This window comes from Myotis myotis, unplaced genomic scaffold (assembly GCF_014108235.1).
Source record: "Myotis myotis isolate mMyoMyo1 unplaced genomic scaffold, mMyoMyo1.p scaffold_m19_p_4, whole genome shotgun sequence".
NCBI classification, from domain to species: Eukaryota; Metazoa; Chordata; class Mammalia; order Chiroptera; family Vespertilionidae; genus Myotis; species Myotis myotis.
The window spans coordinates 118,126,053-118,140,918 of NW_023416346.1; the positions used below are offsets into that span (position 1 = coordinate 118,126,053).

A 14,866-nucleotide genomic window follows, 5' to 3' on the forward strand; every position below is an offset into this window, starting at 1 on the left:
GCGGACTGAAGGGTCCCAGGTTCGATTCCAGTCAAGGGCATGTACCTGGGTTGTGGGCACATCCCCGGTGGGGAATGTGCAGGAGGCAGCTGATCGATGTTTCTCTCTCATTGATGTTTCTAACTCTCTATTCCTCTCTCTTCCGCTCTGTAAAAGATCAATAAATTAAAAACAAAAAGAATTTGTTGAATGAAATGCAGAATAAGGTCCTAGGGTAAAATCATAAGGGCGTGACCTTGAATTTCTCTGGCCCCGCCTAGATCTCTACCTTGTCAACACTAGGGGGCAGGCCGAGATTAGAAGAGGAACGAATTTTTTCCCCTTCAGGGCAGTGGTTCTCAACCTTCGCTTACTTTAGAATCACCTGGGGCTCCTTCAGACACATCCTTAAGACTAGGCCACACCCCTGACTTAACTAAATCAAGTCTCCACAGGGTGGGGCCCAGGCATCAGTAGTTTGGAAAAATGCCTAGAAGATGACAACGTACAGCTAAGAACAAGATGGACGGGGAGGCGAGGCGTGGCCGTCAAAGTCGCGCGGCTTTCAGCAAAGAGGGATAATGGGGACAAGCTCTAAGGACCCGGCAGCACTTCGCCGCCACCTCACACCCCTGACCACGCTCCGCGGTGCATTTAATCCACCATGGCCGGCCCGAGGCTGCTAGAGTGGGCAGCTCCACGGAGACGGACTCCAGTTTCCCGCCAATGAACTGAGCTGCAGGCCCAGCGTGGCCCCGCCCCTTGGCAGCGAGGCCCCGCCCCCAGGCCGCGTGGGTGGAGGGGTCCGCCCCCGGAGGGCCGGGCGGCCGGGGTGCGGTCGGCCTGGGCGGCGAGTTCTGGTCGCCGTGGCGCTCGCTGTCGCACTTGCTCTCGCCCTTTTCCTCGCTTCTGCTTCCCTCCGCGGGCCCGGGTCTCTGGTCACGTGCACAGCGGCGGAGCGCGATGAGGCCTGTGGCGCTGCGGTAGGTGGCCGGGGGGGCTGACGTGGCTTGTTGGGGGGCGCCCACGCCTGCCCGCGGCGCTGCTAGCGGGCCCGGGCGGAAGGGCGGGGTTGGCGTCGGGCGGCACGAATGCGTGGGCATTTGGGCAGAACGTGAGGCTGGAAGGAGAAGGGCGCCCGCCTGCCGGGACCACGCCGGGAGCGGGTGCGCCGGCCTGGGGTGGGGCACGGCGCTCCCCACCTTAGCGTCTTGTGGCTTTGAGTGTGATATTAATAGCGAAGCGGCACTTCACGGGAGGAAGTTGGGTGTTCCCTGAAATTCCTTTATGTTTGCTCATCCTGGGTGTGGTTTGGGGGTAGCCCGTTATCAGAAAGCTGGTATCTGGAATCCCTTATTACCTTTTCAGCCCTTTGCCCTCCTTTGGAGAACATTTTTAGGGTTAAGTGCTTGGCCTACTTGGACTCAGACTTAAGTGTGTTGTAATGTAGGGTACTTACTGGGCTCTCAGGACTGTATGACGAGGACCCCTGGTGCTGACTGCGACTTTACCTTTAATGAGCAGCAAGTCAAGCGGGCGGGGGGCTTTGATTGGGTCACTTGGACGAAGAGAGGATGCTGTTTTGTAAATGTCATCATCCCAGCTTACCCAGATGAAGCCTAAGGCTTTAGATTTCAGGGTGGCTGGCTCTCGCCCAAACCCCTTCACTGGAGCACTCCAGCTGTTCAAGTTCTTTCTGCCTGTCTGGGCCCCAGGGGGCCCTTCACTGTTCTACCTTCTGGAATCATCCAGCTACAGGTGCCCCGCCCGGCCCCTCTGGTGTGGCCCACAGTACTTCTGACAGTGATCCCCCTCAATTATCTTGGGGGGGGTCCTGGTTCTCTCTTAGGGGGTCTCTGTGGACCTTGCTATCACTTGAGAAAAGTTCTCTGTGTGTGTGTCTCTTGTTTATAGCATTTAAAAAGCACCCTTTTTTATACTATTTGAAGTCAGGTTTAAAGTCAGGTTAAAAGAAGGACCACAGGGGGGGGAAAGGGGAACATATGTAATACTTTCAACAATAAAGATTTAAAAAAAAAAAGGAAGGACCACAGTTGGACATCATGTGAAAGGCCCTCTACAAACTCCACAGCCTTGCCCATGTGCCTTCCAGGAAACCTTTCTTGATCTCCTCTTCCCCCAATTTGGAAGTCCCCTTTCTTTGCAATGAATACACATAAATTTGCATTCCTTCCTCATGAGTCCTATTGAAACCTAAGACGGTACTCCTTAGTGCCTAAGAGAAAGAGTTCATCAATGAATATGGACTGTCCAAGATGATTAGGTTATTGGACTGGTGGGCGATCTTTGTAGCTTCTTTTCCTCCCATTCACAAAAGAGCCACCCGAATTTGTTTACTTCTAAATTGAAGCATTCCTTCAGAGTGGAGGGTGAGAATGGCATTGCCTGTTACTGTACTGAAAAGATTCTTCCCAGACACCCACCCTAAGCTTGGGATCCAGAACAGAGCCAAGACACTTATGTGACTCCTTAAACAAGCCGTGGAGAGCTTGGGCTCCTTGGTCTTCTTTCGTTGGAAAGATTCAATCAGGGAGCGCTAGGGCCTGAGTTTCCCCAAAAGCCTTTTTTTAAAAAAATATATTTTATTGATTTTTTGCAGAGAGGAAGGGAGAGAGATAGAGAGTTAGAAACATCGATGAGAGAGAAACATTGATCAGCTGCCTCCTGCACATCTCCCACTGGGGATATGCCCGCAACCAAGGTACATGTCCCTGACCGGGATTGAACCCGGGACCCTTCAGTCCGCAGGCCAACGCTCTACCCACTGAGCCAAACCGGTTTCGGCCCCAAAAGCCTTTTGACAGTTTCTTTTAAAGGCCTAGGGCAGCGGTTCTCAACCTGTGGGTCATGACCCCTTTGGGGGTCGAACGACCTTTTCACAGGGGTCGCCTAAGACCATCGGAAAACACATATATAATTACATATTGTTTTTGTGATTAATCACTATGCTTTAATTATGTTCAATTTGTAACAATGAAAATACATCCTGCATATCAGATATTCACATTACGATTCATAACAGAAGCAAAATTACAGTTATGAAGTAGCAACGAAAATAATTTTATGGTTGGGGGTCACCACAACATGAGGAACTGTATTAAAGGGTCGCGGCATTAGGAAGGTTGAGAACCACTGGCCTAGGGGTTTTGCTCTAAAACGTCTGAAGTCTTCTCAGGGAATAAGCCAGTTACCCTGGGGTGCCTGGGTGTTGGGTAATGATGAAATCATTCTCCCTCCCTTTTCCTCACTGCTGCATATATAAAGGGAAGTAGCGGAGATTGTGACAAGAGAAACTGCATATGTACGTATGGAAGAGGGATCAGAAGAACTCTCTCTCTAGTTGACTGGCACTGGGAAAAATCATCTAATTCTTTGAACCTCATGGTTTTCAGGAGGTTTATCTGAATCAGAATTTTTATTTTATTTTATTTTTTAATATATTTTATTGATTTTTTACAGAGAGAAAGGAAGAGAGATAGAGAGTCAGAAACATCGATGAGAGAGAAACATCGATTGGCTGCCTCCTGCACATCTCCCACTGGGGATGTGCCCGCAACCCAGGTACATGCCCTTGACCGGAATCGAACCTGGGACCCTTCAGTCCGCAGGCCGACGCTCTATCCACTGAGCAAACCGGTTTTGGCAGAATTTTTAAATATAAGAGCCTTATGGGGGTGTCAAAAGGGGGTGTCTGTGAACCTTCTGAAATAGTATATACCATTTTTATGTATCCATTTTCATCAGATTATCAGTAGATAGAATACTAAATTGGAAGTTATCATAAGCTGAATGTTCAAGAGCAATAGAAATTTTTTATACTATTTTTTGATTAGTCAACAATTTTTTAAAGTATTCAAGTTATGCCTTTGTTCTGTTACAGGGGTATATCTCCAAAATTTTTAAGGCAATATACAAAGAACATGGTTGCAGGACCGCAGTTTTCCAAATAATTTGTCTCAAGTGTTTCTCTACATCCATCAACTCCATTTGGTTCACAATTCAGACATTGCCCATCATAGTGCCTAGCTTATGCTTTCTAAATTTCTGGTCCTTTTTTACTTTTGGGGGAGACTTTGGAGAAGCATGACTTTATGCAATAGTAATAGCTGATGTGGGTGTTTTTATTGTTGTTTTGTTTTTGAGGACTTTGCTAGTGTATCAGGCACGCTTCTAAGGGTTTAACATGATAACTTCTTTTTTTAATATATATTTTTATTGATTTCAGAGAGGAAAGGAGAGGGAGAGAGAGATAGAAACATCAATGATGAGAGAGAATCATTGATTGGCTGCCTCCTGCATGCCCCACAATGGGATCAAGCCCGCAACCCGGGCATGTGCCTTGACCGGTATCGAACCTGGGACCCTTCAGTCCACAGGCTAACAGTCTATCCATTGAGCCAAACCAGCTAGGGCAACATGATAACTTCTTTATCCTTATGACAATCCTATGGGATAAGTGCTATTAGTTTCCCAATTTTACAGATGAGGAAACTGAAGCTCAGAGAGGTCAGATAACTTGCCCAAGGTCACTCTTCTAATAAACAGCATGTTCAGGCTCTTAACCTCTGTACTGTACTGCCTATCACTCAGTGATGGATGGCTTTCATCACTCTTCAGAAAATGCTGTCTCTTATTGTAACAAAACAAAAATGCTTATGTATATGTATATTTACCCAGTTTATGAGATGGTTATATACCTCCCATTACTTTGTGATGCATACATATTCAATATATTTAGCTACTCAGAGTCAGGTCTTATTTCTTATATTGGGAGCATCTACTGCATCTATTATAACTGCTAGTTAAGATTTTGAGGGCATGATATTTTGCTCTTTCAGCTAATAGTAGCAATGAGAAATATTGTAACTGAAATCAGGGTTCGGCTGCATATCGCCACGAAAGCCATACTCATGAGACAGATGCTGGTGAAAAAAGAAAGAGGTTTATTCAGGTGTTGGCCACTTTTGTCCAAAGCCCATCTTCACACCTCAGTGCAGGAAGAGGTTTTTATAAGGAGGGAGAGGGAAAGCAGAACAGAGATCAAGGGGAGGAGGTTGAAAAGTTCTCTACATGCAGGCCAATACAGTTCATTCTGTTCAGGTGATGGTTTGGTGTGTGTCATCCCGGTTTTCATCATCCTGGTCTTATATCATCTTGGTTTTACATCATCTTGGTCTTTTTTTTTTATTGCTTAAAGTATTCATCTTGGTCTTATATCATCCTGGTTTTACTGTTGAAGGTCAGCAATTCTAGAGCCGTGATGACTGAATGTCAGAGTCTCTATCTTCTGAAGTTAGTTCCTAGGATTCTTGTACAAACACTAGAGGCCTGGTGCACGAAATTCGTGCGGGGGGGGGGTCCCCTCAGCCCAGCCTACACCCTCTCCAATCTGGGACCCCTTGGGGGATGTCTGACAGCCAGTTTAGGCCCGATCCCAGGGATTGGGCCTAAACCGGCAGTCGGACATCCCCCTCACAATCCTGGACTGCTGGCTCCTAATTGCTCACCTGCCCGCCTGCCTGGTCGCCCCTAACTCCCCCCCCCTCGCCAGTCTGGTTGCCTTTTAATGCCCCCCCTCTGCTGGCCTAGTCACCCCTCACGGCCCCCCTGCCGGCCTGGTCTTAGGCAGCCATCTTGTGAGGGCGTGATGGTTAATTTGCATATTACCTCTTTATTGTATAGGACGATGTTTACCTATAAGCTACATATTAGTCTGAGTCAGCATTTACAGAAACAATGTCAGAACAATGGTAGGGTGAGTTACAGTTGCCCACTGTTACAATATTAGCTTTCTCCAGTGAGCTTTTTATTTTTTTATTTTTTATTTTTTTATTTTAAATATATATTTTATTGATTTTTTACAGAGAGGAAGGGAGAGAGATAGAGAGTTAGAAACATCGATGAGAGAGAAACATCGATCAGCCGCCTCCTGCACATCTCCTACTGGGGATGTGCCCGCAACCCAGGTACATGCCCCTGACCGGAATCGAACCTGGGACCTTTCAGTCCACAGGCCGACGCTCTATCCACTGAGCCAAACCGGTTTCAGCTCCAGTGAGCTTTTTAAAATCCAATACATTCAGTTGCAGAATGCTAGTGTCTGAGAAGGCAGTATGAAGGACTGTTTCCTTCAATAAGGGATTTGAACCTACAGAAAATACGTAAAGTGAAACTGTGAGAACAAAAGAAAATGCAGCTCATGTTCTGAGAAAATGCAAACTAGAAGGTCAAGACTTAGAAGACTGAAATATTAATATACATATAAAAGTACAGAAGTGGAAGGTTTATTGTGAAAAAAAATAAAGCCAAAATATATAAGGTAGAGAGACTTATTACTTACTTGATTAAAGAATAAACACAAGTCCTGGCTGCCATAGCTCAGTGGTTGTGTCAGCCTATGAACCAGGAGGTTACGGGTTTGATTACTGATCAGGGTACATGCCCAGGTTTCTGGCTCAATACCCACTGTGGGGCAGCCGATCAATGATTCTCTCTCATCATTGATGTTTCTATCTCTCCTAACTCTCCCTTCCTCTCTGAAATCAATAAAAATATGTTTTTAAAAAAGAATAAACACAAAACCCAAACCCCAAATACTCCAACAAGTGTTCTGATCTTAGTGGGCCTGCAGGGGTTGTATCACAGCTAGTGTGATGACTGGATGGCTAAGGAGTTACATGTAGGTCTTACCAAATATTTTTACTGAGAGAAATTTCCTGAATGCTGTATATAATTCTAGAGAGAAATCTATAGTGAAGTTGGGCACTAAAGAAAATGAAAAATATACTTTATGTTGGGGCGGGGGGTGTCATCACTTGTTCTGGTACTAGGTAGTAAGAATTTACTAGTAACTTGAGCTAGAGTGAGTAACAGTATTTAGGGATCATGACCTCTTTAATACCTTGTCTTCTTTACCTGTGCTCTCAACAGATCAGTTTGTCAATCCCTGATACTATATATGTGTTATTCGTGATATGACAGTGTATGGCTAGGAGTCAACACTTAAAGCAATAGTGAATAATAAAAATCAACTTAAATAACTTATTTTGGGAGAATAGGGTAGGCACATTTGGATAATTAGCTTTTATTTTATTTCATTGGGGATTAGAAAATTTCTGCCTAAGTGAAATACTGTCTTTGAATCTGGAAAGGGTTAATTCTGTTTTCAAAGTTGATAAACTTATAATTGGGTTTAGCTTATCTGTTGAGAAAATATGGTGTGATAATGAAAAAACATATGTTCATAATTTATTCATTTACCAAATCAATTCTGGGCTTCTGAAGCTAATAAAATAGAAAGAGCAAGAATAAATCCATTAAACCTGGTTGATATCTTTTATGTGTTTTGTAGCTAGATACCTAATTGGTCTCTGTGCTCAAAAAATATTTACTCTGAGCCCTGGCCAGTGTGGCTCAGTTGGTTGAGTGTCGTCCTGTGCACAGAAAGATTGCCAGTTCAATTCCTGGTTAGGGCACATGCCTGGGTTGTGGGCTCGATCCCTAGTAGGGGATGTGGAAGAGGCAGCTGATCCATGTTTTGCTCTCTCTCCCTCTCCCTTCCTCTCTCTGTAAAAATCAATAAAAATATGTTTTTTAAATCCTCACCCAAGGATATTTTTCCATTGAGTTTTTAGGGAGAGTGGAAGAGAGAGGGAAAGACAGAGAGAGAAACATCGATGTGAGAGAAATACATCGGTTGGTTGATGGTGGGGAGGAGCCTGCAACCAATGTATGTGCCCTTGACCAGAATTGAACCCAGGACCCTTTGGTCTGCAGGCCGATGCTCTATCCACTGAGCCAAACCGGCTAGGGCCAATAAAAATATTTTAAAAAAAGAAACAAAGAAAAAATATTTACTCTGAGATTGATGGGTGCCAGAGGAGAAGGGGTTTGGGGGACTGGGTGGTGAGCGTGAAGGGACTGAGAAGTACAAATTTGTAGTTACAAAATAGTCACAGGATGTAAAGTATAGCAAAGCAAATATAGTCAATATTATTGTAATAACTATGTATGGTGGGTACTGAAAATACCGGGGGAATACTTTGTAAAATATATGATTGTCTAACCACTATGCTGTACACCTGAAACGAATACAAAATAATATTGAATGTAAGCTGTAATTGAAAAATAAAAAAAAGAAATGTTTACTCTGGTTGGAGAGATGATTTATAGAGTAGCCTTATATGCAAATGTGCATACACTGGAGAAATAAGTATAGCCCCCTAGAAGACAATATACAGTACAGTCATGCATTGCTTAATGACAGGGATAGTTCTGAGAAATGCTTTGTTAGGTGATTACGTCGTTGTGTGAACATTATAGATAGAATGAACTTACACAACACAAACCTAGATGGTACAGCTTACTACACTCTTAGGCTATATGGTATATCATGTCACATATGCGGTCTGTTGTTATCAAAATGTTGTTATTTGGTGCATGATTAGGCTAAGGATGTGGGACAGTCAAGTGCTCTGGGAGGAGGCGCAGGTCTTTGGGGTTGCCAGGGGAGAAGCCATGGAACCTACTTTAACACATTGTATGCAGGAAACGTATTTATACGTTTTACGTTGACTGGTAGCGTTGACTGGTAGTAGAGCGCGGGACACATATTAATACGTTTTTTATAGACTAGCGGTAGAATGTGGGTAACGTATAAATACGTAAACTAAAGTTACCATATTTTTACTGAACGTTGCCATTTGCGCAAAAAATTAGCAAAAGTGGCCCGCGCCACCTGTTAGCGCGCAATAAAAACTACCCACAAACAAATAAGTGTGTTTATTCTTGTTTTGCAGGCTTTGTACCTTGAGCAGGGGGCTGCTTACTCCTGGCAGAAGACTAACTCAAGGGTTCCAGAATCCTGAAAAACAGAGAGTCTTGCACATTCATGAAGGCAAGGGTGTTTACTTTTTAGACTCAAGTGGTTAAAAACCCTGTTTTATTTGGGAAGCATGTAGATAGATAATTCAGGGCAGATGAGGCATACTACAGGTAGATCTTTCATAAACTTCTTATTTATAAAATGACCAGGATAGCTGTGGGTAGAAATCACATTCAGAACCTTGGGGACTGAGTGCTTTTAGTAGTTAAGTGATTTCCACTTCCCATGTGTAGGTACTGAAGAGGAAGACACAGAAAAAAGAAATCTAATGCATAAATAAGAGATGGGTACTTTAGTTGTACCAACTAAATGCTCTTAGTACACCATTTTGTTAGAGGGACCCTGTTTAATCCATATTTAATTGAAATTAATTTCAATTATTAATCTGATATGCAAGTTATGGATGTCTTTATCAATTTAATAGTACTCATTATAATTAAAATTGTGGATTTTTTTTTTTTTTTTTTAAATATATTTTATTGATTTTTTACAGAGAGGAAGGGAGAGAGATAGAGAGTTAGAAACATCGATGAGAGAGAAACATCGATCAGCTGCCTCCTGCACATCTCCTACTGGGGATATGCCCGCAACCCAGGTACATGCCCTTGACCGGAATCGAACCTGGGACCTTTCAGTCCGCAGGCCGACGCTCTGTCCACTGAGCCAAACCGGTTTCGGCAAAAATTGTGGATTTTTTAAAGTTTTTTTAAAAATATATTTTTATTGATTTCAGAGAGGAAAGGAGAGGGAGAGAGAGATAGAAACATCAATGATGAGAGAGAATCATTGATCAGCTGTCTCCTGCACACCCCCTACTGGGGATCAAGCCCGCAACCCAGGCATGTGCCCTTGACCGGAATTGAACCTGGAACCCTTCAGTCCGCAGGCCAATGCTCTATCCACTGAGCCAAACCGGCTAGGGAAAAATTGTGGGTTCTTTAAAAGGTCTACATAAACATATATGTATAAATATAATTTAAAATTCTACTTTCCTTTTTGGCCCTCAGCACTGGCCTTTCTTCTTACACTGACTAAACTAGTAGTAATCGTTTTATGTTAGCGAGCATCAGTAGTCTGTATGCTGTTCCAGGTAGTTTCTGTTCATTTATTTAAGGAACTCAGGAGAAAAAAAAATCAGAAATAATACTAATTTACTAATTAATTTTTGTAGTTTTCTATGATTTATTTTATAGAGTTTGCACCAAATTTATGGGATATATATATAATTGACAAAAAAGTCAACCATGCCCTAACTGGTTTGGCTCAGTGGATAGAGCGTCGGCCTGCGAACTCAAGGGTCCCAGGTTTGATTCCAATCAAGGGCATGTACCTTGGTTGCGGGCACATCCCCAGTCGGAGGGTGCGGGAGGCAGCTGATTGGTATTTCTCTCTCATCGATGTTTCTAACTCTCTGGCCCTCTCCCTTCCTCTCTGTGGAAAATCAATAATAAAAAAATATATATATATATAAAAGTCAACCATTTTCCCATGTTAATCTTACCATATTTGGTTTTGCTCAGTTAGTTATTGAAGGACAAGGACCATTAATTTCCTGTACCTTGAGTATATATTGTTAAATGCTAGAAAAAAAAAACATGAACTCAACACATTATTTGAAATCCTAAAGATTTATTTTTTAGTTTTGAATCACAACTTCTTATCTAATTTATTTTCCCTTTATCCATATAGCATCTTCACCTTTACACGTGAATAATGGTGTGTGTGGTAATTAGTATCAACCAAGTGATTATTTTTTTATACTAATTCTTTCTTCTACTTTTGGGCAGTGGGCATTAACAAAAATTAAATTGCATTCTTTGCCTTCCCTTGATTTACATTTTTGCTTCATTTTTCTGACTTAAGCTTTTCTAACAATTAGCATAGTATACATAAGTATATGAGAAATCAATTAGAATGATACTCAGATTTGGATATTATTGTTAGTTCCTGAACTAATTTGATCTACTGCCTATAAGATAGATGGGGATTTTGTTCATAGTATCTCCATCAAAAAGGGACTCCTGTTAACACTGATATAGCCCCATCAATGAATAATTGGAATTATCCTTTTTTGTTTGCTTATGTAAACCCTAGTGATTGGCACAAGGGTATTCTTTTCTGTGCTAAGGAGACAATAGTTTCACGTTTTCAGGAAGCAGAGACCTGAACCCTTCTCTGAGCTATTTTTGTGGCATTAAATGAAAATTCATGGATCTTTAAAGCTTTTGAGTGCATGAATTGCTTTTCTTAGTTCTTGCACTTGTTGCCATCATTCTTATATTTCTTTGTTTCAAGGGATGTCCTCTTTATTTTTGTTTCAGTTCGAGATAAGCTGCGGGAAATAGTAGGAGTATCTACCAACTGGAGGTACGCACTCTTGTATATTCATTCTTTCATCCCTGAAGTTGTATGTGAGGCTGTAATTAGGCTCAGTTGATGGTCTCATTGTAGGGTGGGGGAGGGAGGAGCTGTGTATGGAAATAGATTGAAAGGTGCTTTTTTTACTTGAGGGAGAAGATCAACATTCCAACATGTTCATCAGTTGATGCATTGTTGCCATAAAATAATGTGATTTACATGTACTCCACATTTTTCTTTTTTTAAAAAATATATCTTACTGATTTTTTACAGAGTGGAAGGGAGAAGGATAGAGAGTTAGAAACATCAATCAGCTGCCTCCTGCACGCCCCCTACTGGGGATGTGCCCGCAACCAAGATACATGCCCTTGACCAGAATCGAACCTGGAACCCTTCAGTCCGCAGGCCGACGCTCTATCCACTGAGCCAAACCGGTCAGGGCTGTACTCCACATTTTTCAAAGTGCATTCAGGTATATTACTTCACTGGTTCTCAACAAGAGTTGTGAAAGGCTTATGGCATATGTTCCTATCCCTTTTTATGGATGATGAAACAGAAACTTCAAGAGATTCAACCATTATTAGGGTTTGGGACTTGAACCCAAGTTTCCTGGTTTTTCTATTTCATGCAGTCTGACTACTTTATTGCATCTTGTTAGTTCACAATTAACCAGGTTCTTTTTTAAGAAAAATATATTTTATTGATTTTTTTACAGAGAGGAAGGGAGAGGGATAGAGAGTTAGAAACAAAGATGAAAGAAAAACATGGATCAGCTGCCTCCTGCACACTCCCTACTGGGGATGTGCCCGCAACCAAGGTACATGCCCTTGACTGGAATCGAACCTGGGACCCTTGAGTCCGCAGGCTGATGCTCTATCCACTGAGCCAAACCGGTTAGGGCAACCAGGTTATTATACAGTCTTTCTCTTTCAGTATTTTCCTGATGTAAAATAGGATAGTGTTCCTCTTGGTGCACAGAATTTTGAGGCTAAAATGAGATAAAAAGTTCAAGTGATCACTAAGCATGCAATAATCTATTGTTGGTGCCCTGGCTGGGTAGCTCAGTTAGTTAGAGCATCATCCTGATATGCCAAGGTTGCGGATTTGATCTCCAGCCAGGGCACATACAAGAACCAAATAGTGAATGCATAAATAAGTGGAACAACAAATCAATGTGTCTCTCTCTCTCTCTCTCTCTCTCTCTCTCTCTCTCTCTCTCTCTCTCTCTCCCTCTCCTTCCTTCCCTCCCTCCCCCCCTTTTCCTCTCTCTCTCAAGTCAATAAAAATCATAACCCATTGTTGGTATAAAAGTCATCTAATGACTTCTTTATAGGAAAATTTCACCTTTCTAAAAACTAGGAAAAAGAATACCTATGTCCCGACCATCTGGATTGGATGCTTATTAACATTTTCCCAGATTTGCCAATATACACAAATTGGCTGAACTGTTTCTAAGTTAATTATAGCTATTACAACACTTCAGCACACATCTCCAATACATAAATATATTCTCCTATGTAACAAAATCAGTAGTCATGTATCTTCCACAAGGAAGACAGTCTGTAACATAATGAAATTGACAATAATTCCCTAGCAGTATATTACACATTTATATTCATAATTCCTCAACTGTTCCTCAGATGTCTTTTATAGCCCCCCCCCAAATCGCTTTCCCAGAATGCCCAGGTTTGCACATAAGTCTAGCTTTTTAAAAAGCATCAAGATCCAGCCCAGCCAGTGTGTCTCAGTGGTTGAGCATTGACCCAGCAGCCAAGAGGTCATCAGTTCAGTTCCTGGTCAGGCACATGCCTGGGTTTTGGGCTCGATCCTCAGTAGGAGGCATGCAGGAGACAGTTGATCAGTGATGTTTCTCTCTCATCAGTGTTTCTATCTCTTTATCCCCCTCCCTTCCTCACTTTCTAAAAAAAAAATCAATAAAAACATATTTCAAAAACAAAAACAAACCATCAAAATCCAATAAAGGATTGCATATTGCATTTGGTGGTTAGGACTCTTTAGTCCCCCCTAATCTAGAATAGTAGTTATCCCTCTGTCCCTTTTTTTTTTTTATCACCACAAGCTTGACTTTAAGGCCAACCCATTTGTCTTGTAGAATGGTCCACATTCTGGATTTACCTGGTGCCATTTAACTTATTCCTCTATCCCCTATATCTTTTGCAGGCTAAACTTTTCTGGCAATAATAAATACTTCTTAAGTGACGCTTAAAAAGACATCTTATTTTATTATTTTTTAAAATCCTCACCCGAGGACATTTTTCCCTTGATTTTTAGAGAGAATGGGAGAGAGAGGGGAAGACAGAGAGAAATATCAATGTGAGAGAAGCACATTGATTGGTTGCCTTCTGCACAAGCCCCAACCAGGGCCTGGGCCAGGGAGGAGCCTGCAACCGAGGTACATACCCTTGACTGGAATCGAACTGGGCACCTTTTGGTCTGCAGGCCGATGCTCTATCCACTGAGCCAAACTGGCTAGGGAAAAAAGATATCTTATTTAATGATATTGTAAACATTTTAGTTTCCTAGTCCCTTGTCTCTCTCTTCTCTTCCACCTTAATTGCCTCTTCTTTTTCCTTCCCTTTCTGTCTCCTCATATTCTCTTCTTCTTTACCTTTTGTTCTGCCTTCCATACCTCTTTTGGATATACTTCATTTTTCCTCTGCTATCTTTTTCCTGAAATTGACGGGAGGGAGGGAGGGAGGGAGGGAGGGGGAGAGAGAGAGAGAGAGAGAGAGAGAGAGAGAGAGAGAGAGAGAGAGAGGAGAGAGAGGAGAGAGAGAGAAAGGAAGAAGAGAAAATAAGAGAAGAGAGTTGGGGCACAGAGAATATAAGAACTGTCAAGTAGAGAAATGGGAATACGGAATTCAGTGGCCATGTCATTCTTTAACCCATGTATGTATATATACTATTGTGTCCCTCTCTATATTTTTACTTTGATTTCAAATATTTTATTATTTGAATACACTTTTTGATGAGGGTGAATAAATGGTTCATTTGGGTATATCCATATCACTTATAAGTATGTTTTTCCTATCTACTAGCCTAAGAAGTGTTAACAGAAAATTTTAATTTCACTAAGTAGCAGGTGTGAAGGGAGGGAAGGAAGAGGAGATGAGGTAGGCCCAGACCTCTTTCCTCCTTTGATGGTGCCTGTCTGGCCTGTGTACAACTGGGGTTGTGGGACAGCACTGCTCCTGTGTTTCATGAAGCTTTTGTCCTTTCTTCTCAGAGACCATATGAAAGCAATGGAGGAAAGAAAATTACTTCGTAGTTTTTTGGCAAAGTCACAGGAAGCACTGCCCCCCAGGAGAATGAAAGACAGTTATGTTGAAGTTCTCTTGCCTTTGGGCAGTCAGCCTGAATTACGAGAGAAATATTTGACTGTTCAAAATACCGTAAGGTAACATAGCACTGTTTTTATTTGTGTTGTTTGTTTGCCTTTATTTCATTTCCTTTCTTTATTGCAACTTTGAGATATCGTTCACACACCATACCATTCACTTATTGAAAGTGTGCAATTCTATGGTTTTTAGTATATTCAGAGAATTGTGCAGCCATTACCACAATTAATTTTTGAACATTTTCATCACCCCAAAGTGTGCTATT

At 42.2% G+C, this 14,866-nt stretch overlaps 1 protein-coding gene across 1 annotated transcript in view; it reads left to right on the top strand.

Annotated features, from left to right (window-relative positions):
• The first annotated feature begins 802 nt into the window (after positions 1-802).
• Positions 803-14,866, top strand: part of ACOT9 (acyl-CoA thioesterase 9) — a 33,635-nt gene continuing 19,571 nt past the window's right edge. Inside the window, 5 exon segments of the mRNA XM_036305353.1 lie at positions 803-962; positions 8,799-8,896; positions 10,574-10,600; positions 11,206-11,251; positions 14,490-14,660. Coding sequence (XP_036161246.1) covers positions 943-962; positions 8,799-8,896; positions 10,574-10,600; positions 11,206-11,251; positions 14,490-14,660 — 362 coding nt within the window. The 5' untranslated portion in view covers positions 803-942.